Source organism: Pieris brassicae, chromosome 12 (assembly GCF_905147105.1).
Source record: "Pieris brassicae chromosome 12, ilPieBrab1.1, whole genome shotgun sequence".
NCBI lineage: Eukaryota > Metazoa > Arthropoda > Insecta > Lepidoptera > Pieridae > Pieris > Pieris brassicae.
The window spans coordinates 9243809-9263524 of NC_059676.1; the positions used below are offsets into that span (position 1 = coordinate 9243809).

General features: G+C 34.1%; 1 protein-coding gene across 2 annotated transcripts in view; it reads right to left on the reverse strand.

Moving 5' to 3' along the window:
• The window catches only part of LOC123717074 (juvenile hormone esterase-like), a 29774-nt gene that overhangs the window by 6207 nt on the left and 3851 nt on the right, over positions 1-19716 (reverse strand). Inside the window, exons 2-3 of one of the 2 annotated variants that reach the window (XM_045672860.1) lie at positions 12516-12566; positions 2168-2315 (exon numbers count right to left, since the gene is read on the reverse strand). In XM_045672860.1, coding sequence (XP_045528816.1) covers positions 2168-2315; positions 12516-12559 — 192 coding nt within the window. In that variant the 5' untranslated portion in view covers positions 12560-12566. The remainder of the gene's footprint in view (positions 1-2167; positions 2316-12515; positions 12567-19716) is intronic. The other variant, XM_045672861.1, reaches the window with a different exon arrangement.

Genomic DNA, 19716 nt, shown 5'->3' on the forward strand with positions numbered 1-19716 from the left:
ACCGTAATCGCACCAATGTGAAACCAGAATCCCATCATGAGATTTGTACCATTTACAATTTGAGAAACTCCCCAAATCGGAATTGAAGACGAAGCAAAATACAGGTTGAATTTATCTAATATACAAATATCTGTCCCACCCATACGAGTTGAAGACCTTCGTAAGTATTTTTGTTGAATAAACGATTTACGAATGTGGATTAAACTAGTTTATCGCAATTAATCTGATTTAAGTCCTAATCTATTGAAGCGATTTTTGTATACGAAATAAACATTGAGCGATATTTTAGATATCAAACACAATGATGTTATTATTAGTTTATTTTATGAAAAACAATAAAAATTAAATATATTCTTTGTATAAACAAGTCTATGTGTAGTTAAAGTTAGGTAAAGCGGTTTCAAAGCTCTACAATATTTTGGATCTTATTAAGTAATTCATAATATCACTAAAATTTACAGTATGTGCAATATTCTTAAACTACAATAAAAGTGAAATTTTGAAAAAAAAAAGGATAGTTTGAAATTTATATTTTTGATAATTTACGCAATTATTACTTTTAAACTTTTAACCTCGGATACTGGGTGACAACGACACATGCAAATATTATGCATAGCATTAAAAATAGTTATAGTTTACTCCTCCTTTCAACTCCTAAACTGAGCTCCATGTAGCTGTCGCAGCCAACTAGCTTAATAAGCCGTTCAATCAACAGTCTAGCCTCTTAACTAAACAGCGCCGTTTAACTAGCGGCCTGAAAGATATTCAGCCAGTTGATCAAACAGCTAGACAAATGACTTGGATCAATGATGTTTAGTTCCACTTTCTGCCACTCAGACTCAAAACGAATCTCTTCAATCTGTCAATATGGCGTCGGCAAACAAGCAGTACAATGTAAGAGTGTAGTGAAAATAACAATGTGAATTTAGCTGTGACTGACTCAAGCAATTTAATTTTTAAAGAAATGTATGACCAATTAGTTCGTCAAGATTGGCCTAAGCAAAAGCCAGCCTGTTTATTAAAGTAGTGACAAACGCTACGGCTGAATATCTTTAAGGCCGTAAGTTAAACGGCGCTGTTTAGTTAAAAGGCTGGGCTATTAATTGAACGGCTAATTAGTCTAGTTAGTTGCGACATAGCCATATAGAGACATTTTTAGTGTTGTTTAAGCAACGCTACACCCACCATATATACTTGTGTCAAATGATGGAGTCAGAGAGACGACAATTGTCGCAGAATTCAAGCAAAGATACCTTATGTATTCGTATACATAATGTAGTAGAGGTCACTTCAGTTCATATATTGCTATTTGATATGATGCCAGTGTTACTTGGGTCAGTTCCAGTAGCTGCAGTCTTATGTAATACTCCTTTGTGATTTTTCTCAGATAACATTTCTTAAAACTTGTTAACATAGCTTTGAATAGTTGTTAAAATAAATATTGAAAAGTCTAACATTAATAAGCTCAATCTCAAAAATATAAAAGTACACTTATCAACGTCAACCGAAAATATGTTAAATTGATTCTAAATTTACATTTACTACCAGTTCTCAAGTCAAGGGCGTAGAACTGGCAAGAAACTCGCCGCCACACTTTTTAATCGCCAAGTTTTGAGTCATACATTTTTTTTTGTACTGGAGCAAATCAATCCCAAGGATTAGGATCATTTCAATACATAACGGAATAACAGAACTTTCGATACCAGCTCCTTATATGACTGTGAAAGTTATATAATGTTCTTATTGCGTTATGCAATAATTAATTAATTAATTTCCATTATCACTGCTATATCAATAAAGTTTCAGATAGCATGTTACGCCAATTTATTTTTATAGACCAGTAGGTACATCGCCTTTCGTGACACACATCGTCGATTTATGAGTATATATGTTCAAATAAATTCTCATTAAAAAACATACATATGTCTTACATTAAAAATATATCACGCAACCGTTTTACGCTGTCATTGCATTAGAGTCCATCTTTCCAAAAACTAAAACGTAATCGAAACGTATCCAGTACTACCATTTTCTGTATCTCAGTTGACAAGCTGTTGTTAGCTCAGTTAGCAAGACTCGCTCCGAAATACGTTCCGATTTTATGTTCCTCAAACACGCGATCTTAGAAGAGTCATTAACCACTCGTCTTAACAATGAAAGCACTCACCTTAAACCTCAAGGATCCGAGCGGTGGTGCAGCATAAGGTATTCCCTGGAAGCTGTAGAACCCCTTACCCGAGGGCCCGTTGACAAGCTTGCCCTGCAGCTGGCCCTGCTCCACTCGAACTGTTGGCGTGTCGACCATTCTACCGCCGCTGGAAAATAATTTTTTTAATAAGTCCCTCGAATAATTACTAATAGAAAAGATATATTGCGAAATACTTGCTCGGATGAGAAAGTTTTCGTGTTTTGTAGAAAAGGACCTTCGTTTTAATTAGTAGTTTTTTGGTGTTTTCTATACTGATTGGGGAGCGTTCAAGTAAGTAATGAATTTGGGGGGGGGGGGGGGTACCCTGCTGTAAAACGTTAATTTCGCGTTATTGTTAATATTATATTCCACTTTCCAGTACTTTACACCACACAATGGTAAGTTTTAGGCATAAAGAGTCACTGGGGTTGGCCACGAAACGTTTTACTATTGGATACAGAAACGTTAATGGGGGGGGGTCCGTCAAGAATCTCCAAAACTTGCGTGACGTAATACTTGAACGCTCCCTTATATCTAGTATTTTTGTATGGGCTTTTTAGTATGGGCTCTTTAATACGATCAGGGTGGAAATGAGCCTACGGGACGCTGTCCATGGACACTCAATATTCAATGACACACACACTCAAATTGTCTATTTTTAATCTTTTTGCATATCTGTGTTCTTATTACTAGACTTATTTTATTTTAGGTATATTACAATTGTAAATAACCTATTTTAAGTAAGTAAATTCTTATCATTTTATATAAAACATAAACATACTATCAAGAATCTTGAGCAGTTGACCATTCTGTTGTTCCACGAATTTACGTCGAACATAAACCCGAAGTGGGATGATCGAGAGTAAGGAATATCATAAAGAAGCTGTGGCACATGCGCACGGGCATTTCTTCGTTTAACTTTGAAGTTTATGTAAATTGAAGTGAAACAATTGAATAGTGAATCATTGATGAAGTATTTAACTATTACTATTTATTTAGTATTATCGTCTTTGTTAATACTTTGTGTAACACAAAACCTAGTAACTAATAGAAATCACTTCATCGAGTATTTCGCTCGATGCTTAATTATTTTTAAGAAATCAGTTAAACAAGAGCAAAAGAACGAGAAACTAAATTTCAATTAACGCTATCGTTTAATAAAAAATATTTACAACTGACCGGGTATTCCCAATACTACTTGTTCAAAAGTAACAAACAAATTACAATACTAATAAAAACAAAATTAGGAGCGCTACAACCTTTTTTAGGTCTAGGCCCCAGATTTATGTACCTGTTACATAGTCAATCTAATAGGCAAGTGGGTGATTAACACAAGCCGTCGACTTGTTGGGTCTAATGCAAGCCGTTTTCCTCGCGATATTTTCCTCCACCGTACGAGCGAGTGTTAAATTCGCACAATGAAACAAAGTTTATTGGCGCAAACCTACGACCTCAGGCTTTAGGCCAACACTGCTAATATCACAATACTAATATCGCTATTAAAAATGGGGTCTGATAGATGGGTAAGCATTAAGCGTTATAATGTATAATTAATGCACTATAAAAAAAAATGGAGTGGGCCAACCTTGGCCACCCTCATATACTTATGACCGGACCACAGACCTATTAAAAATTATTCATTCATAAAAAGACCTTTCCTGAACTATGTAACTAACATTGGGTAAGATACATAAATATTTTATTTAATAATTACAAGCGCAAACCAAATGTTAGCAATGATCGTACGATTATAGCCAATAAATCGAAAACATCAGTAATAAACCCTTCAGTCGTTCATAAACTCACAAATCGTAATACAAATAACTTTCTACGTAGTTTCCAATGTCCAATAGGTCGACAACACTCACTTATACTACACTAAGTTATAGATAACAAATACAGTTTAGTCCAGCGTCGCAACCCCACAACCCCTAATTTTATGTTACAAGCCCTTGTTTATAACTCTGTCTACAATAAAATCCATTTAATCTCATAGGGTATCGGTCAAAAATGCGTTTTAAACGCTATGTAATGCCCGTCAAGATATCGTATTTTTCTATAAAAATAACGGCTGTTAAAAAACACTGAACATTAGGCCGTACCACCTCGATTTGTGTCGTTCCACAACTGCTCGGCAAAAACGCGATCACTACGACACGACACGACAACCACTATGTGGAATCGGCATACAAGGATATGCCAACCAATTCGAATTAGGGCCGAACCTTCAGGAACCGACCTTGCGAACCTTCAGGAAATGTGTCCTTGGGTGGCGATAAACATCAGATATTTATCCTGCCTATTTGTCTAAAAATATTGTTTTTAGTATTGATGCAGGTCAACAATATAGTTGGCGAATATTCTAATCACATAGTATTAATCTATATATATAAAATTTTCGTGTCACAATGTTCGTTCCCATACTCCGCCGAAACGGCTAGACCGATTCTTATGAAATTTTTTATGCATATTAAGTAAAGTAAGTCTGGGAATCGGCTATCTATACTTCCAACCCCTAACTGATAAGGGGTGTCCACCCCAAATTTATTTTTTTACTTTGAAGACAATTTTTTTGGTTTTTATTTTTTTATGAAATTTACAAAAATACATACAACCCTTAACTGTCACCCCTCTACGATCAACCCCTATTTTATTATAGTAGATAAGTTATTTTTATTGAACTAAAAAAAATGTTCCCTATAAATAATTATACATGGCAAAACGACGTTTGCCGGGTCAGCTAGTATTTAAATAAAGTTTATCTTTGCCTTACAAAAAAAATCTAAATAAAAAATTCGGCTATTATATCAAAAGTCCATTCAAACCAAATACGTCCTATCGAACGAAGCAATCGTGTAATTTACTGATAAAAATTCTATTACCAAGAATAGATAACATTCAAATTGTGACATTGACACGTTGCCATAAAAAAAAATACGTGTTTAATTTAAAAAGCGAAACGTGTTTCCATACTATGTCTATACATTAGTATAGATAATACTGAATTATTTAGATATAGGTTATAGTATCTTTAATGTATTTCTCAATTCGAACGTATTTATCTGTTTGTGTTCGCGAATTACTTCGTCATTTAATTACCAATTGTAATAATTTTTTTGTTGAAAAAATTTTTAGATTTAAGAAAATAAACAAAGCCGTACAAAATAAAAAAAGTGTACTTATGTAAACGCGTTAGAAGTTATTCCTTCAATCTTCAAAATCTTTTCAACAAATTTATTCTACGTTTGAAGAAAAAACGACACTTATAATAGAAAAAGGTATTACATAGGTTAAAAGTTTTATTATAACGCATTATCTAGTTAAATAAACTTTATTTAAATATAAAAAAAAAAACATCTACATAATTAAAGAAATGAAGATTTTTTATTTTAAAATGTCAACTTTGCTAACTTCAGAGTGTCGGTTTTTTGTGACGGTGTGCAGGTGTCGGATTTTTGTGACGGTGTGCGCGCGCATCGTAAAAATTTACACTCATAATTATTCCCTAACGCGAAGTGTTACTCTAAATATATGAAATTATTCATTCATTATTGTATGCTTATAACTATATATATGCAAATAAACTCAAAAATTAGTGACCCATTTCTGTGATTCATTCACCATTGGAAAGCTACGTTATGCTACATTGTACACTATACTATTTAACAATATTAAAAAAAAAAACAAGCCATGCAGTGTGATCCTACACAAAAACAATAAATTGAGGATATTAAAAAAATATTGATTTTGTGATCTAATTAGTTACACATACGTTTTCAATATTCAATTTATTTGTTTCATAAAGCATTCTTTTTTTAATATAGCACAAGATAAAATACATTCATTTAAAAATCGGTTTTTTGTTAATACTACGTAGAAACATTAATTCAATAAGTTAAAATATAGACATTACATCATTACTGGAGTTATCATAGATTTTTTATCTGTAGATAAAATCGAGTTCGAAGTTTAAAATGTAAAAACACTTGTAACCGGAACTTATTAAAATTATAACCTTTCTGAATATTGAGCAAAATTCAAAAATGGAATTCACGTTTTATGCCGTTTCCGTTCAATCGTAAAACGTTGAAATATTACACATTACATATTAACGTTTAGGTAATACACATTCATATGAGCAGTGTTTGCCTAGTGGCTTCAGTATGCGACTTTTATCCCAGAGGTCGCTGGTTCGATCCCTGGCTGAGCACCAATTCTTTGAGACTTTCTTTCCTTCGAATTTAACATTCGCTGTGACGGTAAAGGAAAACATCAGGAGAAAACCGGCTTGCCTTAGACCCAAAAACTCGACAGCGTGATTTGACAAATGATCGTGAAGCAGATATAATAACTTGATGCCCAGACCTAAAAAGGTTGTAGCGCCACTGATACAATTCTTTATAAATACACATTCACAATTTCACTTTCATATTACGTAACCACTTTACTCACTTAAGAGACAAATTACATTATTATATTTGGAAAAATGAGAAAATATTTTAATACCGTAAATATTTCACGCAACTCACCTAGGTAACACCTTAACGAATACTGACTTGGTCACGAGCCTGATAAGATTATAAGCCGTCGTCACATAGTTTTATAAAAATAACATCTTTTCTAACTATCGATTGAGAATGAGTAATACACGTAAATTTTTCAACACAAACGCAATTTAGACCATGATTCAGAACATATTTTTAAATTAAATACGCTACATAATACCCAAGTAAATATTGTATATGTTACTTGGGGATTATGTAGCGTTTTGATGGTGAAATAATTATTGAAATCAGTCCAGTAGTTTTTGAGTTTATACGTACGATGAAGCGACTAGGCCCACACTGCTCACAGTGAATTCCATTTTTCAATTTTGCTCAATATTTGAAAGTTTATACCTAATTTTAATCGGTTCCGCTAACAAGTGTTTTTACATTTAAGACTTTAAACATCGAACTCCATTTTATATGCAGATAAAGTACATACTAAATCACATCTTACCTATACAGGTAAGTATATACATAGTAATTGTAATTGGTACGAGTCGTCAAACTTACATACAATACTTTATAAACTCAATCCAGACAAACAGCGCGCTGTCAAGTATGTATGTATAAACATCATACAGAAAAAATAGTCTAACAGCTCCTGAAACTAGATTTATACTTGACGTTGTAGAAGGCCAAGGTAAACAACGTCTTATAAACCTGTGTTGATAGTGTGAAAAACAGCCGTTATTTTGCTTAAAAAATATAGGATTACCCGCATTATACTCCAAATTCAATGAAGGTATTTACATTTATAAACACTTGTTTGACCGAGACCCTATAAAAATTGAATGGATTTCGTTGAAGACCGAAATTGTGATGTAAGCAAGAAAGAAAAAAAAAAAGATGCAAGTTTAGTTTTCATCGAGGTGATTAAATTTGACACCAATTATAAATACTCTTAAATGTCATTATGTTAATATCTTAATAAGACATTGTAAAAATTGATATGACATTTGCATGCCTATTTGTATATGGCCGATTGCGCTGAGAATTGTAGTTGATCGATCTAATTGTACCACTATCTTGGCAAATAAAATATTTATTATTATTATTAAAGCCACCATAACAGGATTCCCGGTGTCGTGGGCATGTAGTCTGTGTTCCATTCGAAATGTTAAGCATGACAAAACTGAGGGTATCATTAAAAACTTACATGTGAATTCGAGATATAATTTATATATTACTGAAGGTTGTGCTCGTCTTGAAAAGCCCTAACCGATACGTCGACTTGCTGCCTCCACACAACTCTATCCTCAGCTTGTGTCAGGAATGTTGAGACCCATAATTGTCTTTACCTGTACCGACCAATGGGAAGGTGATCGACCCCTAACACTCCTGCCATCACTCCGCCCTACCATTACAAACTTGTCGAGACTATAATACACCCGTTGTGAATGATAGTCGACAAATAAAATGAAACGTTTGATCAATGGATAATTTAAGAACTTGTTGTCCTGTTGGAATGCAAAAACAGTATTTGTGAGCCTCCTCGACTGTAAAGAACTAAGCCATCGTGTTATATAAATAATGTATTTCGCATTTATACCCTGAACCTTGTGCTTAGTATGATTTATTAACTATGATCAACGCACACACATAAACACATACACGTAGGCACGCGGTAATTCTTTGTTAATTATTATACATTTGGTTTTGTAATTTGTATAAAAGCTACCTAAATAAAAAAAATAGAACATTAAAACACCCACATATACCCCAAATCGCCAAAATTACCCTTGATATGTGGGTCACGTCTCACACGTGTATATCTATTATCTACCTATTCCATTACGCGACAAACATAAAAGTGAATGTTTTCGCAGTAAAACTAATATGATGAATGCCGAGCAACATGCCCTACAACTTAAAATAACAGATATTCTAAAACAGTAACTGATAAGGCAGACCAATAGAGCGATGGGCCGACTGGATCGAAAGGGTTGCTGGATAAAGTTAGATGACGGTGGCATCTTAATAGTACAATTTTATTTATATATATTTTTGTTAAATGTATGTCAATAAGATGTTGATGACTTAAGGCTAATTATTATTTATGTCTACTTATATTTGGTAACAGTAATAGAGAATTTGGGTTGTAGGGTAAACTAGAGTTCGTATTGGGAATCTTTTTAGGCGTCCTAGAATTTTGGTGGCATAGAGAATGCAAAATTTCTTCGTTCTGTTTGATACACAGACAACAGCATTTTGCTGGTGTTTAAATAACAATATAGATTTTTTAAATAATAATTTTCATATAGATTACGTATCGGAAATCAGGTAATATTATCAAAAATATCCTCGTCATCGTATACCAGGTATCAAATTTATTAAGCATTATAAAATTTTTATCGATATAATTCTAGTGAAATAATTTAAAATAATATAATGCGGAAATAGTTTTAATATAGGTATAAGTTTTTTTTAATTATCACAGTTATTATTTAGTTTTAATGATACATTTTCGATATTCTCTGTTTCATGAATGTGTATTCCATATGATGTTATTGTTATGTCTGTTCTAATATATAATGTGTCATATTATTAGCATGTCATGTCAACACTACACTTCACTTTATTTTATTAATGGCGACTTCTGTGTAAATCACAATTCCGCCAATGTCGCGTTCTAAGTCTTAACACGGGGAAGATAGTTTTGATCAATTAAATTCAATTTATCTAATCTAAGCAGAGTTAACTAAAACAAAAATGACGACACAATAAAGACAACACACACAGAGACATATAATAATATATATAAGAGATTAACATATTTACTACAGGTACTTTACTTTACAGGTTACTACTACAAGGTATGGAGGGGAGAATCTTATTTATAATTTTATCTTATTAACAGAAATAAATTTCCCTAAAATTTTGACGCTGGATGAAAGCTAGATGGGAGGGAAAGTAGGAAGTAAAGATTACATGGACAAAGGAAATTTGGAGGAAGATGGTCAAATAACGAACTAATACAGAGCCATATACTTCTGTTCGCTGTCAGATTGACATTGCAATTTAGCTCTCATTTTCAGGTGAGTACAATAAATAATTTTACGATCTACCAACATCTAATTAAAAAGGAAATAAAATGTATTTATTTCCCTTTCTTAAATTATTAATTGCACTGGCAAAGTTTTAATTATCTAACAGGACTGAATGGTAGGTACAGGTAACCAAACCAAAACCAAACAAAGTATTTTCTATATACTAGTATACACTGTTTTATTAAGTTAGCCTGCAAATTATTCGACATCTATTTATATGTCTGGATATGTATAGATATGTCAAACTATTTCATGGTACAAGAGTAGAAAAAAATATATTTAGATATTACTTGATCAGACGCGTGCACATGCGCAGACTTAACTTCCATATGTAAAAAAAACATGTTGGATTTCAACTTGGAATCTTATCCTAAGAGCTTAGAGAACTTTGTATTGTTTTTATACTCCAGTCATGAAATATCAGCAGTTAAATCATATCTATCTCGAAAACTTGTTAACTCGATATTTTTGCCATGACCTTGACATTCGAGTTACAAATGTACGTATCAGTCTTCGTCAAGGCGTGCAGCGGACAGACATTTGAGATGTGGTGTTGGAGGACGTTGCGAATACCTTGAACTACAAAAAGAACCAATAACTCCATTCTCAACCAATAAAAGATCACCACAAGACAAATGGGTGCACACCTTTGGCCATATTATCAGGAGAGAACCGAATAGCCTACAAACTGGCAGAAGTCGGAGTCCGTCAACCCCGTTGGTCTGACAAAAGAAAATTATGGGCTCCAACATCCCTAATGCCCTGAGAGAAGCTGATGATAGAGCGGTGTGGAGGCAGCAACATCAGTTAGGGCTTTTCAAGAAAGGCACAACCTTCCGTAACGACTACGTGTAAAAAGAATACAAACGATGATTCTCCGTTGTGTATTAAAGTTTTAAAGTGAAATGTTAGGAAAATTACTAATAACATCCGATACCAGAGAACAGCTCACGCGTGACAAAATATTAAGTGAGCGTTTCACGTCATTAGTCTCACTCATACAAGTAACGCTTACACGATTTTATTAAGACTCTAAAGAGTATTAAATATCAAGAGAACGTAAGAGCAGCAGTGCTGTCTAGCGGCGTGAGCGTGCCACCCTCATCCCTGACGTCGAAGGTTCGAACAACGGTGTTCAAGACTTTTATATGAGCTCATTGAACACTCGCCCTTACGGTGAAGGAAAACATCATAAAAAATCGAAATCGTCAAACATCCTCTGCTGGTCCATCTGACCTATATGCCCAAGATACAGATATCTAAGTCCAGTAAGTCCAGTCCTCGTAGCGTCATTTTTGTTCAACACTTATGGATGGTGATGAATATGTATTTTAATTTGTAAATAGGGCAGAAATTTAGAAAGCGAGGTATGTATGACTCTCGTCAACCCTTGGCCTTGGGTTACTGTTTCGTGATCATTTGTTTTTTCTAATATTAGGTATCATCCTTCTGTAGGTACCTAACACGGGTCGTAGGGACATGCCAAATCGCGCGAATTTTTTACTGTGAAATTGACCCTTAGACTAAGCTTAGGCGAAAATACATGTGTTTATTTAGCTGATAAATACTTAATACAATAAATACAAAATAGTTTGTGATTAAAATATTCGTCCATCATATTTTTGACTTGCATCAATATTAAAAAAATATATATATTTTTCAGACAAACAGGCAGAAGGCTCACCTGATGTTAAGGGGCAAACCGCCGCCCATAAATACTAACATTGCCAGAGGACTTCCCAGTGCGTTGCCGGCCTTTTAAGAATTGTTAAGGTTTTTTCTTGTAGGACCATAAGTCTGATGCTTATATTGACATTTACGAATACAGATAACTGTTGCAATTGTAAAATAAACGTCTTATGATTAATAAGTATTTATTGACAGTAAATTCCTATTGCCTATAACACTTACCAATACATCATCTTAGGTATGACAACACAGCCGGCGGGAAAACAAAATTTATGTTCCATTTTATAAGTGTACTCCTTTTTAAATAATGGCAGCACTTCGATGTTCTTTATAATATCATCATTAAGTGTATCCATATAGACTTTATGCTCTGTATTCGTTTTTATAACATCGGCAATTTTTTTTATTCGCGTTTTACCGGTAGTTAGATTAGACTGTCGAGCTAAGAGATATCGTAAAAATGTTCTTTTAAAAATATACAGATCTTCCAAGTTTCTAGCCATAAACACTATTATCACAGAGTCTATTCAAAAATAGTACTATAACGCGATTTTAATAAAATAAAGAAACATGTTTTTGAAAAAAGAACACAGACTAGAACAGATAATATGTCAAAAATTTTCCACTTTTAAAAAAAGAACGCGAAATAAATCAAAAAACTAATATTGTTTTTAAATTAAGAACTCAAAATCGTTTCGAAATGTAAATAAAAATTCGGACCGCAACGTACTACTTTACAATTACACAGTTATTTTTCTTACGATACGCTATCTCCAAATAACGCAAATACGTATATAATACTGATTCAGTTTTTGTTTTTGGCGTGTGAATATTAAATTAACAAGTAACATCGTGACATACAGTATTTACTTAGGTGGCACCTAGGAACTGTACCTAACTGGTTAGTTTGTATATACAACAATTTTAAGCTGTACCTAATTAAGGGTTAATTGTTAGTTGTTAATTCATGCCCAAAGCTAATTCTCTATTTTATATTAGTACTTATTAATGTTTGTGGTTAGTTTAGTACTCAAACTAACTCACCGTAAGTCGTCTAAAAACTCGTTCACTATATCTATGGTATTCATATTCTCACTGAAAAGAAAAACAAATCTTATAAATGTGATTTAACAATAAGCAAAAACCTACTATTTATTTTTCAATAGTATAATTACATAAGGAAACATTTTCATCTCATTGTCTGGTGAACTGGACAATGAGATGCAAATAACGTGACCCTTTACAGGTAAAATGGCGCCAATAATATAGACTATAGAGGTCACAGATAAATGCAATGACGCAGCACAGACAATAGCATTCCCATATATTACAACAATGGCTGCTATTTAAACATTTTGGAGTTCTAATAAATAATATTGTTTGATAATACTGGGTGGTTTATTGGCGTGCGAAGGCCTCTTTTGCTAGGGCTGCCAAAATATATACAAAATGCGTCTATACATTTTTAGTCTTTGGTACCGTACCTATATAAAGGCATTGTATAATCTGTACATAATTTTTCTTTTGTTTAAAATTTCTTTTGTATATAATATATTATTTTACGTAAACTTCTGAACTATAATTGATCGCAATTTAAAGTAAAAATGACACCGTAATTCTTCATACCAATAAATAATTTCTAAGTTATATTTAAGCTTGTAAACTAATTTAGATTTAAAATCTAGACTGAAACATATTGTGCGTTAGACAATTTAAAAAGCAACCTTACCCTGGCAACCTAGGTCAATCCTAGGCTGTATTTAATCCTGTTTGGCGGCGTTTTAACTGTAATTCACTAGTTACTAAAATAAATATCCATATTCGAGAACATAAACTGTCAAACAAAGTAGTCATTATTGACAAAGCGACACTGTGGTAAGATATAAATTGTATTTCTTTTATTTAAAATAAAACTAACGGCCCACCTAATGTTGAGTGATACCGCCGCTCATGGAAACTCTCAAGGACAGAGGGCGTGCGATGCCGGCCTATTAAGAATGGGTACGCTCTTCTCTTGATCCTTAACCGAATTGGTCCGGAAATACTTTAATGGGTAACGAATTTGGCGGAGGGGGGAGGGGGTTGTTAATATTATTTTCCACTTTCCAGTACTTTTCACCACATAATGGTAAGTTTGAGGTATAAGTCACTGGAGTTGGTCACGAAACGTTACGGGGGGGGGGGTCAAGAATCCCAAAAAAAATGCGTGACGTCATACTTGACCGCTCCCTCATATAGTGATGGTGCGCGGCAGTAATTGCCTTGAGAAACGATCAGAGTTGTGCAACAGCGCACATCGAGGTGATACAGGTGGAATTTCGTATTCTGCCTCGACGTTCGACGATGGATAATGCTGTCTTGTCTGTCTGTCTAACAATTTTATTCAACAGAATGAGTAGGCTGATATGATGTTAAGTAAAACCGCCACCCATAGACATTCACATTTCCAGAGGGTTCGCAAGTGCGTTGCCGGCCTTTAAAACTTTGTTAAATTCTTAACTGGAACCAATGTGAAGCGATGTGTATTGTTTATTATGCAACACGCCTTCGCAAGTACGGGGGCATGCCTACAACCTTGAGGGTACCTATGCTATGATATAATTATAAGTGTACTCCATACATGACGTCACCGACTCACTTGAGGCGTGACCACAACCCTTTCAGTTATAGGCCGCTGGCGGTGTCTACTGTTATGTATGTTTTTGTGAAAATATTAAAAAAACTGAACCTCTCAATAAACCTCTCCTTTTACCACTTTTGGAAAAGTTTTGATTGCTCCTCTCATTTATGTATTGCTTTCAACTTTTTTTTAATCAATGATTCCGGACATTAGATCGTTCAACTAAACAAAATTGGTAATATTTAAAAAAGGTATACGTAATAAATTGTTTACTTATAATCCTGACTTTTGTAAACCCATTCGCTGAAACTGTCAAGTAGTCTTATTAATGAACTAATTTCCAGATAAAATTACACCATTCCAGCTATCCGAACATCTGGAGCGGATGTGACTTTAGTTCCATTAATGTTGTCCACAAGTTTTATATTGTATGTATACTTTTGCATTATTCAGATTTTAAATGTAATGTATCTGTGGAAGCGCATAGTCTACGATTTAAATTTCGAATGTAGAACTCGGGCTCTACAAAAAATATATAAACCAGAAATTACAGAGTTCCAAGTTGCTTTTTTTAATTCGTTCAAAAAACATTGGTCGGAAAGAAAAAAAATGAGTTGCCAACATTATCAACATTATTGGCCCGAGAGAAATCACGCTGAGTCATATGTGAGCGCGTCACTTACGAATAGCTTAGTCACAGATCGGATATCCTTTGCCATGACAGCCTTTGTCAAGGCCCTACGTACTTGTTTCGTATATAAGACTGCGAATCAAAGTCAAATATATCCAAACTAGTTTTATGAAATTGTCCATATATTACTTCACAAAATAATAATGTCATATGTCAATCGTAGAATTTATAATTTCATGTAATAATTTTAGGATGTATTTCAAAATTAAATAGGGTGTATTTCAAAATTAAACAGTGATGGTTGTTTGTAACAACAACCAACACTGCGTTTTCTTAACTCTTTTCTGTGAGACTCTCTTCCCTGAGGTCGATGGTTCAATCCCCAACTGTGCACCAATGGAATCGTGAGGAAGCCTGCTTGCCGTAGAAAATTTGACGGCGTGTGTCAGGCGCAGGAGGTTGATCACCCTCGGCCTATTCCATCGACAAATGATTATGAAACATACAGAAATCCGAGGCCCAAACCTAAATAGGTTGTAGCGCCACTGATTTATTTCTTTAAAACAAAAAAAACACAATTATACATTTTATATTTTAAATACATATTGTTCTCAAGGTAGATTTGATATGAATAGTTTTTCTAATGACCTTAAAACTTAATGATATGTGGAAGTGTTTTTTCTGTACAAAATTGACGTATTACTTCATACGTAGTTTAATGACGAAGATTATGCGCGGTAATATTTTTCGAAAATTAGGTAAGAACACTGTAATATAATATCAAGTATTCAGTCTCTGGATTATTCTCGTTTATTATTTGCAAATACAGTGTAACGCACGTAAATTTATGTGTCTTAGACCTTTTTTTTATAGAACAAGCAGCCGCTCACCTGATGATAAACGATACCGCCGCCCATTGACAATCAATGCCAGAGGGCTCGCGAGTGTGTTGCCGGTTTTAAGAATTAGTACTCTCTTTTCACGATGGACCCTTAGTCGAATTGGTTCGGGAATATTTCAGTAGCTGGTTCCACATAGTGGTGGTGCGCGGCAAAAACTGCCTTAAAAAACGCTCAGTTGAGGAAGTCGATGTGACGGATGACAATGTTTTCCTATTCGAAGAGTCATAGTATTCAAACACATTAAAAACTATCTGGTTTAATAGTACAGGGAGCAAACGGGCAGAAGTCTTGCAAGAGCATTGCCTTTTAAGAATTCGTACTCTTTTTGGACATACGTCAGTGAGCCGCTGGTTCCATATAATGGTGCGCGGTGAAGACTACATTGAAAGAACGCTCAGTTGTGAAATGTCGAACGACGAGGTGATATGAGATTTGCCACCTTATCTACTAGACTAACACTGCTATCGTTACAGACTTGCTCAATTGTGATTATAATAAATCTGAACATATTTAATTACCAATCGTCTTAAATATACTAACATATGCATAAAAACTAAACCCGTCTATGAGCATTATATTGTGTTGTGAACTTAAAAATAAATATAAAGGGAAGGACCAAAACCCTTTCTTTAATCGTATCAGAATAACTTTGTACAACGAAACTGTTTAACGATGGATCCAACTAGTGTACAAGTTACAAAAATTCATTCAATTTGAAGGTACATACTTGATATAGAACCCGTATAATTACGAAACCTTCCTTTACATACATATACAACTGTGTAAATATATAATAAAATGCATTAAAAAAATCAGTGGGCCTCAGATTTCTTGAACTGTTTCATGACCATTTGTCAATCTAATAGGCAAGTAGGTTTCCTCGCAACGTTTTCCTTTAACGTTCGAGCGAATGTTAAATGCGCACATAGAAAGAAAATCCATTGGTGCAAAGCCGGGGATCGAACTTACGACCTCAGGGATGAGAGTCACACGCTGAAGTCACTAGGCCAACACTGCTCTCGAAATACATATTATTACTAACGTAATATTTAGTACAAGTGCAGGTTCTAATATATATGTTTAGTTCGAAAACTGTTGTACTAAACACGGGAATAACTTCTAGCCGCCGAAAGCATATATTTTGTAATTTTGCTAACCTGACACAACATAAAGAAAGTAATGATGCTTTTAATTACAGTGTCGCGTGATAACACACAGTTGAAAGTGTGCAACTGTAAATAGACTCAAGGCTGAATGGAGATAATTCACATCGAATAATTCTTGATAATGTACGATATAATACAGTAATTAATTACGAGGATCTTATACGTTTTGAAGATTTAACGACAACGTCAAATCATTAATTAAAATTTCCTGTTAAAAAGGGCTCTTTGAAAGTCAAAAATACAAATCTAAATAGTCTAGTTATCCCTCCAAAAAGGAAGTTTTATATGCAAAGGAATGGGCAGGAAATTGGTGTATGGTGAGCGTCTTTAAAACTTAACGAGAGCATCGTTCGAATAGTATTCGTAAACTATTCAATGTGTGAAAAAGCGTTGTTAGAATCGCCTAAATGGTACTGTTTTGATATAATTTTGTTTTGTATATTTATTATAAAAATTCATTACAATTTGTATGATTTGGGAACCATTTTAAGTAAAAAAACCTCCCTCACAGTTCTTCAATAACAAAGTTAATAATGTTTTTGTTGTGTTTTTTCCAATAACAACTTTGAGAATATCCAGATTAAATAACGAATAATAACAACGTCTGTGACAATGCTTCTGAAAAGTCGACAGTCATGAACACAAATTAACAATTAAATCTTGCTAGGAGTATGGTTTTAGTTTAAGGAAATTCACGTCACTAGATAACACGAACTATATATATACATACAAAGTAAATTTTCAATATAATATCCCTTTTGGTATGGTATAGAAACAAAAGTGCGTTCATAAGGTTTTCAAGAGGCTCTCAAGCGAAACCCTATTTCTAGACCGTAATTTAAGAACTTTGGGGTGCTAAATAGGTTTGCGTGCGAGGATATAATTAGTCGCTACAACTGCCACGCCCTTTATGACGTCGTCCTTGTATAAATTCGGCTTAGCAAGGTGTATTCCAATTTTGAAAATATATGTAAAAGAATGATAATCTACGTTATTAGATATGCTCGCATGTTCGTTTATTCTTAGTAAAAGATAATCTCATCCAAAATTGCAGGACTATACGTAAATCGTGTAAATATGGCTGGCCTTAGTATTGCGCCCAGCGGAACGATAATTGTTTTATACTGTAAGCACGGTCTGGCAACCGTGACCTCTAAACCATGAAGAATTAAATATTTTTTACTATATTATATAATTTTATACTATTTATATGTAAGCCTTTCTCATGAATCAACTATAGCATAGATTTATTTACACTTCGTTACATTAAACAAAAACATATAACATTTAAATTATAAGGGATGCAACGAGCCATATCGTGTTAGCGATCTCATCCAGGCTATCCTAGTAAGGAAAATAACTAAACAAACATGTTGTGTAAAGTACATGAAGTGTATAACGAAATCTCAAAAAAAAATTATAGAGTCATCAAACTTAATTTAAAATAATAAAAAACATAATAATAAAATAAACTAAAAACAAAAAAGCTTATCTCACGGATCATGAACTACAATGCAATAAAAAAGAATAAGTCACGATTGAGCAGAATATTGGTTAAGAAATGTTTACGTAGAAGTTTTAAAAGATGTTAGGGAGGAGCAAATCAGGAGGCAAACGGGCTGGAGGCTCACCTGATGTTAAGTGATACAGCCGCCCATGTACGCTCACATTGCTCGCAAGTGCGTTGCCGGCTTTTATTGTAATTTTAACAGTTTTTTTTATGTAACAGGAGGCAAACGGGCTGGAGGCTCACCTGATGATAAGAGATACCGCAGCCCATACACTCACATTGCTCGCAAGTGCGTTGCCGGCTTTTATTTAAAATTTAACAGTTTTTTATGTAACAGGAGGCAATCGGGCTGGAGGCTCACCTGATGATAAGAGATACCGCCGCTCATACACTCACATTGCTCGCAAGTGCGTTGCCGGCTTTTATTTAAATTTTAACAGTTTTTTTTAATGTAACAGGTGGCAAACGGGCTAGAGGCTCACCTGATGTTAAGTGATATCGCTGCCCATGGACACTCACATTGGCCGAAAGTGCGTTGCCGGCCTTTTAATAATTGGTACGCTCTTTTCTAGAAATACCTTAAGTCGAATTGGTTAGGAAATACTCCTTGTATTTGTTACATGTATGCAAAACGTAAATGTTTATACAGTGCAAGAGAAACTTTGATCTTATATCATGTCTTTTCAGTCAATTTGCTGAGCGTGTGAGCCTTTCTCTGAGAGCTAATGAAATCAATATCATGTTTATTAATAACCGAACTCATATAATCGCCTAATCACCTACATAGCTTACTTGATCACGCACAGAACATTATCCACTCACCGGACATATGTTTTATTAATAGAAAATTCTGTCATTTTGTGTTACTTTAAATATAACATTTTGAATTATTTTCTGTTCGTAAAAATGTTAGTTTCTCTAGTTTTTTTTTCTCTATTATCTATCTTTATCTCTGATGTTAAGTGATATCGCCATGGACACACATCGCCAGAATGCTCGCAAGTGCGGCCTTTAAAAGTATTAACAGTATTAATTAAAAGTCGTTTCGTTGCAGAAATTATTGCAAACCACCATTTATACCAGTACAACTGTCTAAAATTTCAATGAAAGTTGAATTAACATAAGTTATTTAATTATAGGCATTTGCAAAATGGGCTGATTATGTAGTATTAAATATGTACTTTGTATAAAGGGCCACCAGGAAAAAGGAGGACGCCACAGTGGGCTGACGAGCTTAAGGGAGTTGGTGGAGAGGATTGGGAGAAAAAATGCTCAAAACATTTGAGAGAGAGAGAGAGATGGAGCCAATTGGAGGAGGTCTCCTCCTTATACTCAATGAGAGGTCTGAATATGAGGTACATTTATTTTAAGTGTGTATATTTTGTAAATTTATCAAAGAATAAATTAGGTATAATT